Source organism: Perissodus microlepis, chromosome 8, assembly GCF_051167445.1.
Source record: "Perissodus microlepis isolate ML-2025 ecotype Zambia chromosome 8, ASM5116744v1, whole genome shotgun sequence".
Classification (NCBI taxonomy): domain Eukaryota; kingdom Metazoa; phylum Chordata; class Actinopteri; order Cichliformes; family Cichlidae; genus Perissodus; species Perissodus microlepis.
The window spans coordinates 21,993,999-22,009,653 of NC_140468.1; the positions used below are offsets into that span (position 1 = coordinate 21,993,999).

At 41.4% G+C, this 15,655-nt stretch overlaps 2 protein-coding genes across 2 annotated transcripts in view; one reads left to right on the forward strand and one right to left on the reverse strand.

Moving 5' to 3' along the window:
- sh3bp1 (SH3-domain binding protein 1) overlaps positions 1-10,466 on the forward strand; it is a 24,291-nt gene extending 13,825 nt beyond the window's left edge. Inside the window, exon 18 of the mRNA XM_084938257.1 lies at positions 297-10,466. Coding sequence (XP_084794383.1) covers positions 297-583 — 287 coding nt within the window. The 3' untranslated portion in view covers positions 584-10,466. The remainder of the gene's footprint in view (positions 1-296) is intronic.
- cdc42ep1a (CDC42 effector protein (Rho GTPase binding) 1a) lies at positions 1,092-15,366 on the reverse strand. The gene is made up of 4 exons (XM_084938258.1): positions 15,102-15,366; positions 9,186-9,289; positions 5,126-6,119; positions 1,092-2,839 (listed from the first exon to the last, which is right to left on the reverse strand). Exons 3-4 carry the CDS (start codon positions 5,595-5,597, stop codon positions 2,118-2,120), a joined length of 1,194 nt encoding a protein of 397 aa, XP_084794384.1. The 5' UTR covers positions 5,598-6,119; positions 9,186-9,289; positions 15,102-15,366; the 3' UTR covers positions 1,092-2,117.
- Positions 15,367-15,655: the final 289 nt, after the last annotated feature.

The following is a 15,655-nucleotide window of genomic DNA, read 5'->3' on the forward strand; positions in this document are numbered from 1 at the left end:
CTAGAGCAGATTGTAACAGACATGTGGTTTATTTGGTGTTAACTGCTGTATTAGGAAAAACAGATTGCAATTTATTCACATAAATTGCAGTATGTGAATTATTGCTATATCACATCATGTCTGGTGATTCAGCTCAGGCATTAAAAATGCGGCTAAATCTGTCTTTTATTTACAGTGTATACCACAGATATAGTTCAGTTGTTTAAGGTTTGTGATTTTCGCTTTCAGAAGTGCATGACTTCTTGTGCTCGTGCGCTCAGTGCTGTCATTTCCCCCTCCCGCTATCTTTCTTACAGCAAGGAGAACTTTCCCCCTGAGCAAGTCTAACCAGCCAAACGAGCAGGTCACGGTTCAGTTCTCCAAACCAAAACTGCCGCCACCTCTCAAGTCACATGCCCCTCCACCCCCGATCGCACCTGCGACGGTTCCAGACACTAGGCCCCATCCGACGCCTGCACCCCGAGGACAGCAGGCCAGCATGAAAAAGCCTCCTCCAAAAAAGCCTGGACTCAAAGCTCCAAACTGCCCTCCACCTCTTCCCCCACCATCACAGGCAAAAGAGGTTCCTTCTATGGCACAGTGAGAAAAAAATGTCCCTCAAACATCCAAACTTCTGTTATTGAGTCGAGCAGAACAGCTGCTGAAACACTTTTATATTTTGTCATTAAAAAAAAAGACAAAGAGTGCTGGGTACGCTTAGATTGTTCAGTAAGTTGATTTTAAGTGTTGCAGATTTTTTTCCCCAAAACCAGCCTAGTAATTTTATTTATTCTGATGGTTTTACGGTCAGAGAAAAAAAAATAGACCTATGATAAATTAATTCACAGCAAAAATATTTTCCTGTTTTAGGCTGGAATTGTCCATAAATGTACAAAACAATTGTATTTGTGTAAGCTATTTTAGTGTGGGAAAACTTTTTTTTTCTCTGGTTTTGGCATTTCACTTATTAAACGATACCCCACCCATAAACCGATAGTGGCTGTGCTCACTTTGAACAGTCCTCGAAAATTCTAACTTTTTACAGCAGTTTTTTGGGTTTATAGAGTGTGTCTGGAATATTCCTTTAAACCAACTTGAAATGAATGCACAACTCATTAAAAACACCTTTATTGTCATTTTATATTTTTGTAGTATAATTGCTGGTACTGGCTGCAGCATATGGATGTGAATTGCACTATGTACTTACTGCAGGTGCTCATACTGTATGTACATATTCATAGGAGGTCAGCAGATATCTTCATGTGCAGCTGTATAAAGTAACATATGCATGATGTTTCCTCTATTAAAAAAAAAGCAATACACGGGTCGGACTTCATAATCATAAAAAAGGTGCACAGATTATCTATATAGAAGGTCTGCAGCATACAATGCACAATATATAATTCAGGCTTTAGTTGCATCTAGCAAATACCAGTATTACGTGTAGTATTACATTGGTCCGCGTAGTGTTATAAATGAGATCTCTGATTATCTGATGAGACTTTATACTGTAAGTTCTGGGATTTCCCCTTTTCTTGTTAAGTACTGTTCTTCCCTTTTTTCTCCCCTGCTAGTATATTCCTGAGTAAAAAGAGATTGTAGTGATAGCAAAAGTTTGTGTTAAGACCAAATATATTTTTCCAACCCCCCCGACTTCCTTTCTGTGTTCTCAATAGTAATCTGGTCTTGCACCGGAAGCCTTTCCCCCTCGTATATGAGGAAGTGTAAAAAAGGATAAAGTGAACGTCAGGCGTTGCAACTTCCGCGTTGAGTAATGCTGGGCTTTCCTTTGATTGTAACTACATTCGCTAGTACATACGCACTTTCCATACCCTCCATTGCTTCAGTTATTTTCCTGTGCAGAGCAGGAAACGTGCAGCAGCCAAGTCTTTCACTCCTTTTAGGTACATTCAGCAGCAGGTTTGAATCAAAATTTTATATCCTCGGAGCACGATTGCATAGAAGGAATTCTGTATTAAGGGCGAAGGGTGTTAAGTTTCCATGCTCGTTCTGTCAGCAGAACCAGCCTTTTGTCAACCACATGATGATTTTACATGATTGGTTTGATTGGACTTTCAGAGGAATTACACATCACATTTTTATAAACAATTTTTTCCAACACGTTTGATTTTCTGAGCTCAGACTTTAATTTCGTCCTCGTCATCCATATAACTGTAGGATATTTTCTTCCTTGGCTGGCTCATGAACTCTGAATCTCCAGTCTCAGCCCTGCTCTGTCCCTTTAAGAGGCCGGCACCATAGTGACGAGCGAGCACGTCTGTAGCACTCTGAAATCGTTTGCTCTCCATCCTTACTCCCATCATTCCCCTCTCAGAAGACCCCATCACTACATCAGGAACTTTAACAGAAAGCCCGACTCCATTCGACTCCATTGCGCTCTCCTCCTCCTCTTCCCACTGGGCCCGATGTGGGATCTTTCCACCCCCACAGTCTTCCTTCAGAAATGAATCCACGTATGAGATTGTGGCCAAGGAGTCCATTTCTGAACCTTCAGCGGTCAGCCCGCATGCTGACCCTATCTCCTCTCCCTCCCAGGTGTGGCTGCGCTCCTCCGGGTGGCCGTCGATGAGGCTAAATACCTCGCTCATGAGGGAGGGGCCAAGGTCAAAAGTGAAGGTATCCAGGGAGGTGAGGGAAGGAAGGGAGTCGGAAAAGGCAGTGGTGCGACAGGGGTCGGAAGTTTCAACAGAGGCGGAGCAGGTGGACAAGATGATGTCAGAGGGGTCGGTCAGAGAGCCGCGGTGAATGTTGGTGGAGCAGGAGGTGGGGATGGAGATGGACGGCTGCTGACGCTCGGAGCGCGAAAGGCGAGGCAAGGTGACAAAACCAGACTCCAGACCTGAGCAGGAGACACATGAAATCCATATATCAATAAAAATCAGCTCAATCCAGAGGTTACACAGAAGCCTCTAAAGCAGTAACAAGCTCAACCACAGAATACCAAAAAAGCAAGATGAATACAAACAAGTTAACTCTGCATTGAAGAGTTTGCATATGCAGCTCTTTAAAGTAGATTGATGCAGTTGCATGACTTTACATTCCATTCCAGCAGGGGGCAGTGTGTATTCATATTGCTTCACAATTAAAACCTGGCAAAAAACCACTTCAGCATCCAAAGTGCTGACTTGTCCCGTTCTGTGAACAGTGAATCATCGGCCCGATGCTGCCGGATCACAGAATAAGTCACGCACTCACAAAATGCTGCCTGCAGGACGAAATGGGTAAATTACAGCACTTCTCAGTGCCAGCTGTATCGAGCCAAGAGTCGGGAGGTTTTCATTTCAACCAACGAAAACAGTTACGGATTTTACAGTTTGCACATTTTAACCAAAGAGAGAGAAAGAATTAAACCAGTTTATGGAGGATTTGTTTCAAGAAAACGTGCAATCTGTCATAATGCAACATAACTGGAAACTTAAGTAGCTTCAGTTCCGTTATTATTTTAAAGGCTTTAGATAAATAAAAATGTTTGCAGACATCAACTCATATCCAGATAAAAACATCACACATACCTATATATAGTTATTTAAAACCTGTTTTCGTTCACTTTCACTGGTGATCTGATCACATTTCAGGGATTAAAGAGGTCAGGAACTCAAATACAATCTGATCACTCACTCATCATTTAAAGGAACAGATATGAAAGAAACTGGATTCCTTTCACTTAACTATAAGATTTGATGTCAATATGCTAAATATGAAGCTGCAAACAGGTGATGGTTAGCTTAGCTTAGCAAAAAGACTGTAAACATGGGCAAACTGCCCCCTTGACTCTGTTTAAAGTTAGGCTTAAAGCTTCAAATCTTGTTTATTAAGAACAATGAGGCGTCCTTTAAGCTTTTTTCTGGTCCTTATTGTTTCTAACAATATCCAAAAATGTAAATCTGTTTCTTTAAATTTGAAGATCATGAAGTCACTGAATCATTAGACAAATAAGTTAATGATAAAGTGAAAATTTAGAAAGGTTTAAAAAAAAAGATTTTCCTGTGGGCTGTTTTTATATTCACCAAACCCTACACACACACACACACACACACACGCACGCACACACACACACACACACACACACACACACACACACACACACACACACACACACACACACACACACACACACACACACACACAAAGCAGGCCAGACTGCATCAGCCATGAGTGTGGTGTTAACAGGGGTCATTCAAACATTCAAACAGCCTCCCAGACAGCTCGCTGCCAGCTATGTCTGGATCTAGGTGTGTTATCAATGTAAACGCTGCTGATTACGAGCCAAGGTGATTCATAAGGACATCTGGGGCAGTCTGCCTCTAGATCTCTGGGTACATGATGGATTCATTTCACTGCACTTCAACAGATGATCCCCACATTCCTACAGTTCCTAGTTAACGCTGGAACACTGTGCTGGAACTTAACCTATTTGACTTTCGCCCACATGAGACATTATTTACCAGTGATGTCATTTAATAGAAAGGAAGGCACTTAGGGACAGCTTAGTGATTTGGTCGTTAAAGGATTCTTGAAGGACTGGGCAAAGGTGAGCCTAAGAGCGTAGGGACTAGGGCCTGAGCCCGAGAAGTCCACGAATTATCCAATTAGTTTCCCACAGTAAACCGGGCTCAACTAGTGTAACATTAGCTTATATAGCAAACCTGATTTGTGACATTTATGGTCCCATGTTGGGATCCATTTTCATAGCGCTTTAACTACACAGAGAGAGTAATTATGTGAAATCAACCCATGCAGAGGCTACAGAAACAGACTTGTGTGCACGACTATAAAGCACCAACAGCGCACTGCTCGTGGTGACAATATCCATAAATTTAGCTTGAATACGACTTTGCTAGCCGGTATACTCCCGGGTACTAATGACCATTTTGTTCAGTGTATTTACAACATTCATTACAAGCAAAGTACCATGGCAGTACCTTGGAGAAAATCAGCATTCATTTAGTGTTTCTGTCCTTCCGATCACCTACTGAATGGAAAATCCGTCTCTTTACCCACTAATTTCTAGTTTTCCTTCCTGATGTTTGTTGTAGGCTGGTAAGGGCTAATAAGAGTGATAAAAGTGAATCAAATTATGCCATGCATAATCATTTGATCCATAAAAACCATATCTCCCACTCACCATAAGAGCTTTTCTTCTCCTCAGGCGTGTTTTGAGAACTGGGGAAGAGCACCTTGGTGGTGGGGCTTCCATTAGGCATATCCACATCCAGCCTGGGCAGGGAGATGGCATTTTTGATGATGGGAGAAATGGCAGGAGGCGGTGGAGAGAAATCCTTGGATGCCTCTCTGGGTCGACTATCAGAGCCCCTCCTAATTTGACGGAGGGTCCTGGAGAAGAAAGCTCCGATCTTGTTGTCGGGACTGGAAACAGAATCAGTTTCCCCATTGTTCCCGTTGGCAGTCCCGCCGTGATTGCTGAGGAAGGATGTGTCCCCAAATACATCGCCACCGCGGCCCACGTGCATGGTGTGACGGAAGTCTCCCAGAGGAGGGCTAATCATGTCCACCGTTAGGTCTCCTTTATGGCGACGCTTGCTGTGGGAATGTGAGACCAGACCCTTCAGACCTGACAGCTTTTCCTGAAGATTCATGATCAGAAATCAAGAATGGCTCGGATCTTCTTGAGAATCAACTCGAAACAATTTCTGGAATTGCCTTTAATCCCACAGAAAGGTCAAACTCAACAATAAATTTCAACTTCTCTCCTTTTAGAGTTTTACCAAAGTCACTGACAGTTCGTCAGTCCAAAGTATGGACCTGGAAAATAGCTCTCAATGGTTATTCCGAGATCTGAAGCTGTGTCGTTTTTGAGGCTGAAACGTAAAACTCCAGGCCTACAGTGCCAAATAGTTCACTAGAATAACATGTCTGTTTATTATGTACAGGCCAAGTTCTGTCCCAGTCTTTGTAGCTTGTTGACATGCATAGCTGGCTGAATTAAACAGGCACAAATTGAGGAGAACACTATGCAGTTGTGTTCCTGGAGGCAGCCGATCCAGTTGGAGTGTGGTCAGGTGGAATGGCTCGCTTTGGGCTTTGGCTTTGTCAACATCAGCTCAGAAATAGGTCCAAATCCAGCTGCAAACGGTTCTGCGGTCATACCATGGAGCCATCTATTGAAAGTAAAAACAGGGAAAAAACATCTATCTTTAAAATGTAGACAGGGATGTGCTTGTTTTTTAGGTATATTGAAAGAAATGGATCACACTTGCAGTTTGTAATGTGTAAGCTGAGATTCAGAGAGAGACCCTGGTGCTTTCTGTTTCTGGATGTTGTAAAGTACAGTAACTTCTCTTTCTTTCCGCAGGTTTTTTAAGATTCCGCGTTCCAAGTGTCCGCTGGTCTGGAACCATCTAAATTTAGACTGCAGTTACTGCTCCGTGAAGCAAACCAAAGTCTGCTTCTTATCCATGGGATGGGTGTACTTCCAGGGAATTCCTGCTTCCATTTTGTCCTGCTTTGTCTGGAGAGCAGGTTACACAAATTTCATTTTACACTTCCCTGGAAAAATGACTTTCAAAAAAGCTTTCAAAGCAGGAGCAGCAGGCCTCATTCAGCAAGCTCACATTTGTTTATAAACAAGCAAAATATTCTCAGGGAGATAGGAAGAGATAATGAAAATATCCTGATAAGAAAATTACTGTTGCTATCTGGCTCTAACACCAGATTACTGCTGTATAGAGCTCCGAGCAATTCTAAGTACAGGCGATGTGCTTTGTATAGTAGGGGGAAAAAAGTAATATGTTAAAATGTTAGTTATTATACTCTTTTTAAAAAAAAATACATCTTTCACTATCCTACCTTTTCCCCTTAGCTCTTTAGTTGTACCTTCTCTGAATTTTGGTATTAGTCCAAGTTTAATCATTTATCTCTTTCCTTCTTTTATATTTTTTTCCAGTGGCTCCACAGTGTAGTGGTTAACACATTTGCTTGAGATTCCAGGAGAAGACGCAAATCCCTGGGAAGGTTGTGTGAGGAAGGCAACCCCTTGTGGCTGAGGGAAAAGAAGCTTATAATTATATTTCTTTTCCATGTTTTCAATGTCTGCTTCGTTTCAACATCAGGAAATTAACAAGATTTGTCAAATTTATCTGAAGAGTTAGGGTTTAAGCTTTTAAGCCTTGTGCTGTTGCTTTTAATTTTTATTCAGGTAATATTAATCAGATGTTTTATTTTTCTTTAGAATGTAGCAGGATGGCATTATGTAACCTTTTGTAGGAGAAGCTGAAATATTTTAACATAAATTCGCCTTTTCTCAAGCACCACATTTCTATCTCTATAGCAGCATGCTGCACCTCTGCTCTACAGGTCCCTGCTTCTGCTACATTATCAACAACAGATGAATGAATTATCTACACTGCAAGAAACTGACTTTCACTTTCAGCCCCTGGTATCTGTGGCCGTAGATGACACGGCATTGAAGACATGATCTGGATGCTGTTCTGTTCCAACTTTTCATGACGCTGGAAAAAGACACTTTTTGACAGTGAAAACTACTGTTAACTACATGAAAGAGAAACGCGTGGATGACATGTGTCTCTAAATAAATGTTACGCTCATGGTTTGTAGGCTTTGCAAGTCATGGCACCGCTGCTGTGATGGGCTGACAGAGAGGATCAACTCTAACCTATTCACAAGTTAGAACCTGCACTCCATGATGCTGTAAAACACATTACGGGGACTCTTAAACTACTCACTGAATGAGACAGTAGCAGACTTTGCCTCCTTCGTAGTACGGAGAATTGAAGATGAGGGTAAAAGAGCAGCAGGCTGCAGATGAAGTGCAGCAGGAAAGCAGAAAAACCCATCATCAAAGCAGAATGTCTTCTTGTAAATATTCTGCAGTGGAATATTTATTTATTCTTTTTTTCAGCTTTGTGTTGCTGAAATTTGAGATGATTTCATGTTAAATATTGGCACAGCTAGACAAATAGCATTAAGCAGAAGGGAGATTTAATTCTGGCTGTTTTTGTCATCTACTCTGCCAAGCTTCAGCATATATAGGACTCTTTATGAATAAAAAATAAAAACAAAACATAGCCCAATCTGATACCAGATCATCAGTAGTTAACAACAGCTAGCAACTAACTTTTTGTACTCCATTTTAATTATGTAACATAACTGATAATCTTTTGCTGCCTTTTTTCAGTCCTGGAGTTCCCCACTTCTCTAAGTCTGTCTTGGCCCTTTGTCATGTGTTCGTTGCCAGCAGAGTAATTGATATTCAATTTTAAAATATTTTAATAGCATGAGCCAAACCTGACATGGACTTCTCGTTCTCTCCACTTTCCAGATGCAGCGTCTAAATATCAGTGGGCCTCCCACGCGTGCACAGGCCCCGTCTGGCTTCATTAATGACTGGCTATGGTTCATGAAATGGAGATTGCGTCAGGTCCAAGGCAGCCTTTCTAATTTGCTCCTGACCGCAGTCCCAGGCCCTCCGCTCCACTTCCCCTGGCTGCTGTTTTAAGAGGGGCATCTGGGTGTGGAGGGGGAGGAAATATACCACATACCAGCGCCGAGTACAGCCATATCAAGGCTTGCAAAGGGACACAGAAGGACCGCTATACCGAGGTGCGATCTTAAATCTGAGACAGCGTGCAGGCCTGCAAGAACCTGGTAGATGCTCCCATGAGCGGAGCTGAAGCAACAGGCTACCTCCTTGATTAAAATAACGTGTGTGTCGTTAGAGACAATAAGGGAGTAATTCCAAATAAGGGGGAAATATTCATCTTAAGTTAGAGAGAAAAACCCCATCCTAATTGATAACCTGCAGCATTACCGGAATACTGCACACATGAAGGCATTAATTACTCTGGCTGTGTACTTACGGAAAGCTCTGCTCTTTTGTTTCTGCCTGTAATCCTGTTAAAAAAACCTTTGACCACAGCTCAGAGGGGGTCGGTCCCTCTGACTCATGTCATGTACTTGAAGCCTCCGGGCAAAGCTCAACAACCCATCCACTGTCCTTCTTTCCTCACTGAGAAACTTATTCGTGTGCGCTTGCTGTTTTCTGCACACTCCAGTGAATTATATAAACAGCATGAATTTAAAACAAGCATTAAAAACACATTTAATGGTAATAAGTCTAATGCTATAATCCAGGGAGCAGTCTTTGTGCATTCGTCTTAGATATCAGAAAAATAGGGGAGCACTTGACAGCAGGGACTTGGACATACCCTGGATTATCCCCTAATCCTTCATCTCCTCCATTATCCTCGGTATGGCACCTCTGTCTGGGCAGAGCCTGGCTGCTTCGGCTTGGAACCACTGGTTCTGATTTCTGCAAGAGTTGAAATACAATACAAATGAGTCGGGGGGAAGGAAAGAGTGAGTTTAAAGTGAAGTAGGGTAAGAAGGAGGAGTGAAGGGAGAGGATGGCAAATGCAGGCAGAAAAGAGGATGAAAGGGATAGGTGGTAGGAGGAATGAAAGGAAGCGAAAAGGTCAGCTGAGGAGAAAGCAAAGGGAACAAGATGTGAGAGGATGATGGCACGCTGATGGATGTTTATGAGGAGAAAAGAAGGAACGCAGGCTGTGACATAAGGGAAAAACAGTGAGATTGGTCCACGACCTTATTAATATAATCACTCTTTCAACAGCTGTTTTATGGATAGACTCGTCTCACAGCAGAAACTCTGACTTGTCAGAGCAGTTGAAAGCACAGGTTTATTAAAGATGGCTGGATTCCACTTGTGGGAGAGATCCCTTTATTGTGGACAGACTTAGCACAGGACATTCGCTGTTCCCAGACAGTGAATCTCAGTGACTTTGGTGATCCAGTGTCTGAGACCTATTAAGTGTTAATGTGAGTATGATTTTATGTGGCCCAATGATGACAATCGAGCATCACAGCACTAAAAGTCGTACCTAATCACACTTTTATATTCAGTTTTAAGCTGCTTTTCTGGCCAAGTTACTGTTCAGGGGATTCTCAGAACAACATTTCCATGTCACTGTGTACAGTATTTTCCTGAGGTGGCTTTGCTGGATATAAACCAGAGTAACCACAGTCTAATAGGAGCCGTGTGTGTTGGTTGTTGTGTGTGCACGAACACATTCCTGAACATAGCATCAGTCGGTGGAGTCTTTACTACTATCAAACATCCGTCTCTTCAACCTCTCCTCTGATTCAAACCATGTTTACGTCCTAATCTCCATTTTTTTCTTTTCTTTTCATTTTTTTCCTTTAATTTGTCTTTCCTTTTTAAACTTTCTTTCTTTCTTCATTCTGCCTCGTTCCTTTGTTAGTTTTGTTTCCATTTGAGCTTTCTTTACCTCTAATTGCTCCTTCTTTGTTTTCCTACTCCTTGAACGTCTTGACTGACTTATGAAGGATGTAAAAGCTTAAATATAACAGCCGTCAGGCCACACACACACTTCTTTTCATGACTGTAACTCAAAATGTTTACTCTGCTACAGTTTGTCTTGAGTAAAATCAGCGGCAGACTTTGTGTTTTATCGTGGCTTTTCCCCTCCCTGCTCTCTCTCTCCCTTCTCATGTCCTCCACTCACTAACCCCGCTAACCAGGTGAACAAACATACAAGATAAGGCCACATTTTTCAGGGTCAGTCTTTGGCTTTCAATTACCGTCCTATTTTCACCAACCATACTCAGTTTGAATCCAAGCAAAACACTGCTACACTTCCTCCTCAGTCAAGAAAACATTTTCATGCTTCAATAAATATCCATACTGTCCGAGCCTCTCTGGTTCCTCCATCTGCTGGAACTGGCAGACCTAATTTGCCTACTTTGTTGGATATTTTCTGTTTTTATCTCTTTCATACTCATACATGCACTTTTTTCTTTACTGCTCCTGCACTATTTTTGGAATATTTCAAGTTTTGAAATAGTGAATTTACTTTATGAGCATAAAAGAATACACAAACACTAGTGCTACAAACCACACATAACTAGGGCTGCCACAAACGATTATTTTGATAGTCGACTAGTCACCGATTATTTTTGCGATTAGTCGACTAATCAGATCATGCATCCATTGGACGTAAAACTTATTGCACCAGCAGCATCTGCTCTTATATAACTATCATTAGCTTACAGCTTTAAGTGTTTAAGGTATGTGCTAACTAAAAATAAAGACAAGATGATAGTTTATTAAATTTTAATGAAATTTGCAGATTGTTTCGGTGAAGTTTAATAAACTCCTTGCTATCTAAAATATAACAGGACACCGGAGTAAATTCTCGAGCATCTCACACTTCTGATAATCAGCTGTCTGCTTGACGTTTATTCAGCTGTGTAAAAACTATAACTTTAATCTCAGCCAAACCGATTTACTCAGGAACAAATAAAATACTAAAGAAAGCCAAACAATAACATTTTTAAGTTATCTAAGTGACTTATATATGTTTAACCTGAGTAGCGAAAGACAGCGGTGGGTTTGAAAACGATTTGCCAGGAGTCCGGTGTTCTCACGCGCTCTAGTGAGCCTTGCCCCCGGCTAGCTATCGAGCTAGTGGGTAACAGACTCTCCGAAAACGTCGGAGCGCTTTTTAAAATATGTGGTGTCTTGATAAACTGAGCAGACATTTGAGGTTTACACAGCTACATTCTCGCCTGAAAATATGTTAAACGTTTATTTTGTGACCCAGAAAGAATAATAAGAGTAATATTAAAACTAACTAGCTGCCGCCATTGTTGACAACTGAGCTGGGCCACGCTATGAATTCTGGGACACAGCTTCTTCTTCTTCGGGGTTTAACGGCAGCTGGCATCCTTGTACATGCAGTGCTGCCATCTTCTGTTTCAGTCCGTTATTACACTCTTAAATCCTACTACATATTCCTGCGTCTTTTGGGATCTTACAAAGCTTCAAACGACACGTCGACTATTAAATCAGTCGTCGATGATTTTGATAGTCGACGTAATCGTGACTAGTCGACTAATCGTGGCAGCCCTACACATAACTAATATTCACTGTACAGTATATATGAATTAACAAGAACAAGACATTGCAGTATTGAAATTAGCTAGTGTCACCTTTTAGCGGGTGGCTTTTTCCTTTTGGTTTGTTTGCTAAGCCTAACCCTGTTTCTTACTCCCGCTGACATTGCCAAATTTTTTGTTCTTCACAACACGTACATCATTAACAGTGTTAACGGTGGCAGTTATCCTCCAAAAAGTCTCAGTTTTAGTTTGCTGCAGGCAGTTTTCCTATTCTAAAGCTACAGCTAGCTCAATAATTAAGCTAACATTAGCTGCACAAGCTGGTTCGCTAATGAAAACACATCTGCACATATATAATGTAGCCTATAGCAAAATTAAATCAGCTGAAAAAGTTTTTTACTTAACAAAATGTATTAAGTAATCTTGTTAAAAAATAACCTCCTTAAATGAAATGTGTTTCAATTAAATTCTGAAGTGGAGAGAATCTGAAATTTCTGTAATATTTTACTCCTAGTAAGAGTAATCATTAAAGTCCTCTGGATAAATACACACAACAAACATCTATTTTCAGGCCATCTGTTATGGTGTACAGACACCCAGTATCACATTGGGGAAGTTCTTTAGCAATCTTCTTACATGTTATGTTAAATGTCATTTGTGTTTCTAGTTCAGCAGTTCAGGTTGTGTTAGATTAGCTAAGCTGTGACACCACAGGTGCAGTGAGCTGCAGGTTTGCTCATGATCCCCACATTGAGTCAGATAGTTGTAGTCAGAGTTTAATACTATAGTAAACAACTTAGTCACACAGGCACATAACCAGTTGGTCACCGAGTAGCAACCACTGGTTCCTGGGGAAAAATGAATATTTCCCAACGAGTTGTGAGTGGTTGGTGTGAAATTGACAGCTAAGTCACACAAGACAAAAGACCAGCCAGTGACCCCATGATTACTATCTATCGTTAGGGAACATAGACACTGGCTTGTTTTCAAACAGTTGTTAACTACTTGCTAAGTGGTTGTAAAACCAAAGACAGCAATGCAAACTGCACAGTTAGTCCATTTACCTACAAAGTAAAAGTTGCTACTTTTAAAACTTGTTGGTTTCAGACACAACTTTTACTTTGAAAGTGCTCAGTGAGTGGCTAGTTAGAGAATTTTTCCAGACAAGGCAGCATCTTCCATGCAAAATATGGTTAACTGTGATAATTTGTGAGTGAGGAAAGGAACCAAAAGGAGATTTTTGCGGTACAACAACCACAAAATCTGTCAGCAAGTACTCACTAAGTAGTCGGGAATACAAATGTTTCCCTACTGACCAGAGGCTACCAGAGGGTCACCAACCAGTCTCTAGGTCTGTTCACTAGGCCTAAAATACAAAGTTATGAATTAAGATGAATTAAGAAGTTGTCTCAAACAGGAAATTTTTTCATCATTGTTGGAAACACTTGATTTTTGATTTTTTTATGTGTGGCGGTGACTCTTAAAAATCTTATTAAAAACTGTCTCAAATATAGGTTTGGTGGCTACACATACAATAACCACAACGTGCACAGATGGATCCTTCACTTCTATGTTTGATGCTTACATTATGTTAATTGATGCTGGCTGAACCTCAGACCTTTTACGCTGCAGATGGTTTATCTTTCCATGAGCCAACAGCAGCCAGCAGTGGCCAGGCAGCTGTTGATGGATAGGTTTGCCATTTTCAGCCTCTTAAAGATTTGGTGTAGACTTTAACCAGTGGGTTGGAACTTGTTGCTTGGTGTGAAAGCAAATACGGCAACTAGATTCACACCTTAGTAACTGACCCTTTCCTGGTTAGTTGCGTCAATGACACCTAAAGGTCACAGAGTTTCCCTCAGAGGAATGTAGGACTCAGGTAAAAAAAAAAAAGAAAAATGAAGACATGAAAGCAATGAGGAATGTATGTACATGTTTACTTAATCAAGTATGTTTTCAAGAACTATGTCATTAGTGCAAATCATGTGGGGGGTGTACAGAAAACTCATTACACTGCATGTGTTAACCATCTGCTGCTGCGTACAGTACTACTGGATGACAATATCAAGGCAAGCACTCAAGGAGGATATACTGTATGGCTGCCGTGGGGACATTAATTGAGGGAATTACAGAGCCAGTTAAACATGAAAAGGTCAAACACGGTACAGACAGGTCCTCCGAAAGGAAGGCTGAATCCATAACAGCATGTGCTTTATTGGATTTTAAGTTATCATCGCCAGTGACACGGCTGGATGATTATCGACCACCTCAGAGCACGTTTGCCTACTGCAGTCTGTTTTATCACTGCATACGTGTTAGTGTGAGTCTGTTTGTGTTATTTAACAGGATGGGCTCCCTCAGGGGCTCTCCTGCAGGGCGTAGGGTCAGAAGGCCACTCGCCTTAACTTCACCAAGTCAAGTTCCACTGAATCAGTGCACATCTTGGTAACGTCCCTGACATGTACAAAAATTGATGGGTTACGTCGTGTAACTGCTGTAATTACAAAGTAGCGTGATCAAAATCAAAGCACATGCCAGATTTTATTTTGACCACGGCTGCAGTGGTGAAATGATATACAGCTGCTGCTGGATATAAATATGCTGCTGAAAAGACTGAGTTTCATGTCAGACGCATAACAAAAGCCCTTATGCTGTACAGTGTGACCACTAACAGCTGGGCTTCAGTCAACATTATTATGCGTCTTAAATGAACTGCCTCAGCCGTAACTGAACCTGGATTTACTTCCCTTCTCTCACCACTGGAAGACTTTTTTGTTATAAAGTTAATTAAACAGTATATTTAGTTTTTTTAAAGGTGCTGATAATTAATCACATCAAACCACAACAATAATGTCAGCAGGCGGTAAGTAAGTTCTTTTGATTCATGTCCTCACCGAGCAGGTAACGCATCCAGATAGAGGCGAATTCAAGTCCCTCATAAGATTGTAATGCATTTCTCACATTGAGTTTATATATTCATATGACATAATTGCTGTAATATACAACAGAAATCACTACAAAGTCAGTGCACTTACTCCACACGCACGCTTAAAGTCTCTGCGTGGTTATCTAAAATAAAGTCATATCGTGTTCCCAGTAACTTACCACTGCGGAGCTCTTACTTGGTCGTATTCATTTCTTCACAATAACATATAATGGCTAAACGTCCAAAGAGAATATAAACTCACCTCAGGAAACTTTAAAGCGCAGAAACAGTGACCGCTTCCCTCAGGTTTAATTATTTTTCAGTGGGCAGTGCTGCGTAGGTTGGGGTGGTCTGAGCGAGCCGCTGGTGCAGCCGGACTGTCCCGCTGGTGCGCCGGGTGTAAGGAGCGGGGCAGCGCGGAGGATGAGGAAAGGGGCGGGCTGAGGTTCAAATAGCAGCGAAACCATCAGAGAGCCGCGACGGGAGCTCCTAGATTGCCTCATGCTCCGCTTCTCTGTCTCTCCACAAAGTGGGTTTGTGTGCAGGTTTTGAAACGATAAGAAATGACGCCGTGATTTTAGAGCCAGACTGAGGCTTTCTGACAAATGCGAAGCCTACTCCATCATGATATAAATATATATATATATATATATATATATATATATATATATATATATATATATATATATATTTAAAGAAACTACCCGCAAGCTCTCGTCAACTGGGAATCATCAGACTTTATCAGCTGAGTATCTGCTGACTTTGCTAGGAGGAAGTAACCTCCTAATTATGAAATTGTTTAGCAATGACTTTGTC